Source organism: Nestor notabilis, unplaced genomic scaffold (assembly GCF_000696875.1).
Source record: "Nestor notabilis isolate BGI_N333 unplaced genomic scaffold, ASM69687v1 scaffold20610, whole genome shotgun sequence".
Lineage (NCBI taxonomy): Eukaryota > Metazoa > Chordata > Aves > Psittaciformes > Psittacidae > Nestor > Nestor notabilis.
In genome coordinates this window covers 1-6988 of record NW_009910922.1, presented here as the reverse complement: position 1 = coordinate 6988, position 6988 = coordinate 1, and the positions used below count along the sequence as shown (strand labels likewise).

Below are 6988 nucleotides of genomic sequence, written 5' to 3'. Positions count from 1 at the left end.
ACCCAAAAAATTACATGATGATACTCAGAAAGCTCAAAACGCAAGCCATTCCCACCAACAGGAGCAAAAGAAATCCCACTCTTCTAAAATCCTAGCACTCAGCCTTATAGCGAGGCACCCACATCACCATGGAGGGCATGTGCTGCCCCTGTCCCCAGTTTGTAGGGCTCAGGATGTGCCCAGCACAGCCAGGAGCTTAGGTTAGACCTCCTCATGCTTAGCCCTGTGTCGTGCCTATGTAAGCGCCCTTCTTCTCTCTTCAAAATGTGGGATTCATGTGGTTCTTCTATTACAGCAACGTTGCTTTTTCTTTTTTCCACGCACCAGACTGTTGCTTAGCCAGCCCATTCAGCCCATGATGCCTGGGTCCTGTAACGCAAGACACCCTTCAGACCTCAGCATGGCGGGATCCCAGGCTAAGTATGTGACTTGTCAAAGATAGAACATCAAAGTTGCTTTTGAGCGGCAATAAGCATTCTTTAGTTAAATAACTAAATGTTACTGTGCTGAACCTGCCTCCCAATGTCAGGGTCAGCCTTACCCTGCCTGGTCACATCAGGAGGGATCGCAGAGAGGAACACAGCATGCCAGTGGCATTCTAACAAGCCAAGGTGGGGGGAATTTTTCATCAAATCTTCGTCATAGAATGGTTTGGGTTGGAAGGAACCTTAAAGATCATCTAGTTCCAACCCGCTGCCATGGACAGGGACACCTTCCACTCGACCAGGTTGCTTCAAAGCCCCTGTCCTAGGTTTAGCTATTTCTCCAGTTAAGGGAAACCGTTCGGTCTCTTTGCTCCAAATTCAATCAGGTTAAATTTTTCTACCCCTCACATGATGCTTGCTTCAGTGCTGGAGCTTCTCACCCACCAAGGTAAATGTGAGAAAGAAAGTCAGCCTTGGCCTGGTTGAAACGACAGGCACTGAGAACACCCCTGCTGTCTGGGCAGTGAGGCACTGCTGTAAGGCCAGTGGAGCTATGCCTAACCTACACCAGCAGAAAGAATCAGTAGGCCACTGCACCTGAGCTCACTTGGAAAAGCTGCTGAACAAACCACCTCAGTTGTTTGTCTCCTCAAGAGTCGGATGAAGGAAGCAGGAAACATTGACTGGAATAAGCATATTTTTTATTTAGCTGGTTTTTGTCACTGTACTTAATCATGAACTGCTAAAATAATAGGCAACTGTTCACACAGCATTACTTTAAAAGTAATTCTGTATGTTACCTCAGGAAAGTAGCTATTCAATACTTCTTTTTTTAAACATCACTATTGCCTTTTAAGAGTATCTTGAGTTACATTTGTCAGCCTTAAATACACAGCGGTTTAGATCTGCTTTTAAGCATCTCAATAAAAAAGGCCTGATTTGCAAAGACACATCTCCCAGTTCACACAGACTTTGTGACTCACAGGACCCTTTTTTAGGAGCTCACATCCTAGTATGAGAACCCAAACTGCAGCATTTCTGACTAACTCCTAATGTTGAACAGCTGTTGAGTGAACACACGCCACACTATGATCTCATCACCCATTAGAGGACAAACAGAATGAGGCTGGGTTGGCAATAGCTCCACTGTGGTTCTGCCCACAGCCTTCCACAAAACAACACATATTTTAAGTTCTGCTATGCAAAAGCAGGCTGGCAAGAGGAGCCAAGTAATTTGTTTCTGTCCCATCCCTTACCCCAGAGGACTTCTAGAGGCTTCTTCAGTTCCTACAGTGTGACCCTCCCCATGGTCAGTCGTAGGGGAGCACAGGCAGCAGAATGGGAAGTGTATATACTTCTCTCTCACTGCAGTTCAGAGCTCAGCATATTAATACAGAACCAAAGGTCATTTGGCTTAATGAACCTGCAATGTGAGTGCTGTGGCTGAAGAGAAGACTTGCATAAACCAGAGTCTTTAATGAATCTAAACTGTGGTCTGGATTTGGAGGTGAAATGCATTGTGCCCTCCAAGTCCAGCTCATGCACAGATTGAGGGAAAAACAGTGCTGCCAACGGTGCCATCACTCATATGAGTGGGTCCCATGAACTGGAATCCTTTATTAGGAATTACTTACGAAGACTAGGGACTTCCATCCCTACCCTAAGAGGAGACCTCTGCTTTCAAGAGTTTGTCCTTGATTGTTTCGCTTCTTTCTTCCACAGGTATTCCCAAACCCAACAAATCTTTCAAAGTCTGGAAGTGCAGACTTCCAGCAGCAGCTCTCCAATTGTACTGATGGGACAAGCAGTGTTAAACCAAGGGTTTGCCACTACACCTTCTTCCCAGCCATCCTCTCTGCCACCTATGCAACTCCAGCACCAACAGCATCAGCAACAACGCTACCTGCAGGTAGGGTAGGACAAAGAAGGCCCCAAACAGGGCCTTAGGTTTCAGTGGGAGCCTGAAATTAGAGATACTGAAACATGCAAGACACTAATACAGTGCCATGTACCCTTCCAGTATAGCAAGGGAGCAGTGAGAACAGTCAGATTATTTAAAAGCAAAATTACTGATTCTGTACATTGGAAACATAATCAGATTATCCTGGATATATTTAAAGTGTATTTCTAGATGGAGAAAATTTCCGTCTTAGGATTTATTCTGTACTCTTTATTTGGTATAAAATTTGCTTAGTTTACAAGTCAAAAGATGATTTTTAATTACCAGCACTGACACATAATGAGATCTGGATCAGGTATCTGGATTCCTGCAGTAAATTAATATATTTAAACATCTCAACTCCACAAGGCAAAGAAGATAAGCTGGAGCACACTGCCTGGAAGAACCAGGTGATTTGAAGATGTAAACATACTTATTTTTTGACCTAATTCAACACATTGTAAAGGGGAAGGGGGAAATGAGGTGTCTCTATTAATTCAAAGGAGCTGAACTGAGTCTGTAAAACCTGATCACATATCCACTCACATCATTGAAAGAGTATCATCAACCTCAAATGATTAAACTCTTGTTATTGAAATGAAATCTTTATCATAGTTGAGAATTAGTGAAAAAACTATGGGAGATGCCATTTCCAATAAAAGCATCTGCAAAATTCACATTGACTTCACATCTGCAAGCTCACATCCTACTGTAAACTCACAAAAAGGAAGGGCTAGAAGGGACAGCATGAGGTACACTGGGATCCTCTGTTTTGTTTCTGTTTCATTTCTATCATCCATCTGTGTCACTTCTGACACGTTCGCCCACCCTGTTCCTAAACAGGCTTTTCAGGATAACCTGCAAATCCTAGGCAGTGCACTCCTATTAGAAACCTTTCTCAGTGCCTGATTGTAATGTTCTTTGTTGCTATTTATGTCCGTTCCTTCTAGCATTAGGTAAGCTAGCCCCACATGAAACAGCCCCAGAAATAAAAGCCAGCAAACTAGTAGTATTTTGAAGCGCCCTGTACATTGAGGACGAAGAGCTTTAACGTGTGAAAGAATCGAACACCACGATGAATTTTATTTTATCTGTAGGTGCAAACACCATGTTCTTTGCACAGTGAGCAACCTGATTCTTTGCTCCTGCCACCTTACTCGCCACAGCAAGGAAATATGGGGTATCACCAGACACAGCAGCAGCAACAGCAGCAGCAACAACTAACATCAAGAAGAAGCAATAGCTTACCAGACTCATCAAATTTACCACAGCCACTGCGATAGAGTCCCACCAGCACGATCAATGCACGATTAGCTTTAACCAATGGGCACATGGGGCAGAAGAGAATGACTTTGTACTTCTTTTGCACAAGCATTTCTTTCAAAGCTCTATGACAGAAGTACGTCACAGAGCGCAGACTGCCACGGACAATGCATTTGCGGCATGCTGGATTCAGTTTGTGCTGTCTCGTGAGCACAGTATGTACTGAGAGAGCAAAATAAAAAAGGAACACTATCCTGTGCAGCCTCCATCATTCATGGGTGCATGGGAGGAGGCGTTCAGTCTTGGCGTGTCGCTCCGAAAGCTATCTGGCAATTCCAAAAGACTGTCGACAGACTCATGAGGTACTTGGCCTTCACTGTTTCATTTCTTCTTTTGAGTATGAAAAGCACTGCGTCAAAGGTCTATTGAGGAGAGAACAAGAGATTATTTTTATTATGATTATTGTTATTATTTTGCACAACTGCACAGAGGACAAAACCTAGGCACTTTCTGTAAAGAGAAGTTTGTTTCCTTATTCTTGTGGCCAAATTAGCACATCCAATGGAGGAGAAAGCCCCATCATTGGTGAAGATGGTCTACAGCTCATAACCCTTGTTTTAGAACCTGAGGACTATTATGCAGCTTACCCTAACTGTTCTTCATTACTGAAAAACAAACAAACAAAACACCCCACAACCCACACTGGACTGTTTTCTATCTGAATTGTGATTGCAAAGGAAAACTCATATTGTGAACACAATCATGCAACTCTCTGATAGTACAGCACGGATCCTTCTTCAACCTAAACTTACCCACTGCAAGTCTCTGAGAAATATGCACTGTGTTTTGGCCCACTGACTCGGGATGCTGCAGACTATTACATATCTCTTTCATTATAACATTTAGGATTGAATTTTCCTTTGGGGAAAAAAAAAAAAGAAATGCACTTTTCGCTTTTTTTGTATGTTTTCTGTTGATATGTTTCTAAGAAAGATTTTATGTAATTATTAAATAAAAAGTAGTGTATTGTACAGCTGTTGTAATAATGACCTATTTCTATATAAAATAAAATTATATGGAATTATGTGGAAATTATTTTGTATATGAAATATCAACTCATTTCACAAGTATAAAGGTTGTGCTTGTGCTTTTTTGTGAGTGGATATTTTGTAATAAACTAATGAATTAGAAATGTTTTTGTGAAGGGAACTACTGTTTCATGCTATATACAACTCAAACTATTTTTTTTTTCATTAATGATGGACAGTTGTCTTTATTTGTAGAATAAAATAAAATAGCCAAAAGGCTTTATTGCAGGACTTGCACACATTTTCCTGTGGCTGTTCAACTATGTGATTAACTTCAGATTTTTAACATTAGCCATAGCCTTGCATGGTGTTTGGCACCCAGTTAGCAAAAACAAGTATTATCTATGGGATATGCACAGACAACTAGAATGGTAGCTCAGGAAGTAATATTAGCTGCTAGTCAAGATGGCTTGTTTTAAGCTCCTTTGGAACTTTAAAAGACCTTGGGCAACTCTGCACTTCCAACCAGTTTTAGATTAGGACAAAACAGATGGTTTAAAGAATGGTTTGACACAGCATATGCCAGGGCTTTGACCCATGTCCAGCTTCAGTGTTTTAAGATATCACTGTCCTGAGTTTTGTGATGCATCTCTGCTGGAATTGCTACCATGCCCACACTGTAGACAGTCTAGTTTCGACTTTGGCATCCTTGTGCAGACTCTTCTTTACGTTAAATTCAAATATACTACAGGATGGAGCAGCCAAGGTACATGTCTGACTTCCCTCTGCTGACTCTGCGGCAGGAGCAGCAACCTCCAACACAGAACCAGGTAGATAACTCAGCATAGCAGTGTTTGCATTCCCTGTGGCAAGACTGAAAGAAGATGGCCCCAAGGGCAGCTTGCAGCCCTCCAAGCCACTGTTAGCTTCAGGAGGATGCAGACCATGCTGCCCTTCCCACCATATCACACGTAGGTGTTCAGCTCTGGTTTTCATGCCACAGAGGAAAAATTGAGGTAATTGGACTGGGAGAAGGAAATGGTAAAAGTAAACTTTCTGACAAATTATAAAGGTTCATGTGCTCTTAGTTCTGAAAAAGCTATAAATCTCCTGAAGAAAACCCACTGGCAAAATGACTCTACTCCCTCCACAGCAAGACTGGCTAGTAGCACTGATCAGTACACCTGTATTTCAGTCCACATTGGTTTACTTCATTGAGGGAAGAGGATGGAATCAAGTATTTGGTTTCTAAACAGTGTTTAGGTACCAGATCTGGTCTCTAAGAAAGTGCTTCTAACTGCTAACTTTAGGTACTAATCTGAGTTAGCCTGCTCATTGCTTGCATTCAGTGAAGCAAGAGTGACCCCACCAGATGAAGTTTGAAAAAGCTAAACCCTAAGGTGCTTCCACTTCATGTTTGATGGAACCTCTCTCTTTCCTTTAACTATAGGCAAACCTAAGCAAAGGCCAGCTGGCTAAGTTAGAGGCTAACTTCATAAATTCCACCCAGTCCTGTAAGGGCTTATTTTGGGAAATGGGAGAATAAATCTGTAGGCCAACAAGCTCACGCAGGGAAAAGGTAATGAAGGAACCTGAGCACCTCAGCAGAAAGACCAGTGGAAGCAGCACTTGATGGATCTCGACTATGATGGAAGTCACAGGAAGAGAAAATCACTTGAAGAATTTATTTTACTCTCAGAGATAGTTACCGTACACCCACATCTCTTCTGATTGCAAGCAGGGATGTCCAAACCAAGCTCAGCCTCGGAGCAAACACTTGTCTTTCTAAAACCAGCAGTACTGTAAGCTGTTAACAGGGAGTAGCTGTAAATAAGGTGGGGTTGCCATGTAATAAGCTGGCTTATTACACTGTTGGGACTGATACAGAGCACTTGCAGTAACAGATTCTAGGTCAGTACCTAGGTTTTCACGCTCTGCCTCATTTCATTCCTGTACACACATTCTGGGTTTGGATTATTACACTTGTTCCCTGCTGCACACATAACACAACGCCAGTCCTCCTCTTAGAGCTGGGCTGCTGTTGGGCTTCATTATAGCCAAGACTAAGCTTGTCCGGGGACACTCTCTCAACTTGGGGCATTCATTCCCCCTGGCCTGCAGCAGGCAGGGCAGCTGCTGCATTTTTTTTGTCCCCCCCAGCCCCTAAAACACCCAGCTTCTGCCTCAGGCACAGGAGCCGCGGATCTGAACAGGGCAAGCTGCTTGGCAGAAGCACACCACCCCAAGCCGAGCTCCCCACACAACGCTCCACCCAAAATAAAGATGCCTGAACAGCGATGGCAGATAGGCAGGTGGCCACCTGAGGGACAGCC

At 43.1% G+C, this 6988-nt stretch overlaps 1 protein-coding gene across 1 annotated transcript; it reads left to right on the top strand.

Moving 5' to 3' along the window:
- The first annotated feature begins 333 nt into the window (after nt 1–333).
- On the top strand, nt 334–4952 carry LOC104403995 (neuronal PAS domain-containing protein 2-like). The gene is made up of 3 exons (XM_010012315.1): nt 334–420; nt 2148–2334; nt 3462–4952. The coding sequence occupies exons 1-3, from the start codon at nt 356–358 to the stop codon at nt 3645–3647; spliced, it is 438 nt and encodes a 145-aa protein (XP_010010617.1). The 5' UTR covers nt 334–355; the 3' UTR covers nt 3648–4952.
- The last annotated feature ends 2036 nt before the right edge of the window (nt 4953–6988 follow it).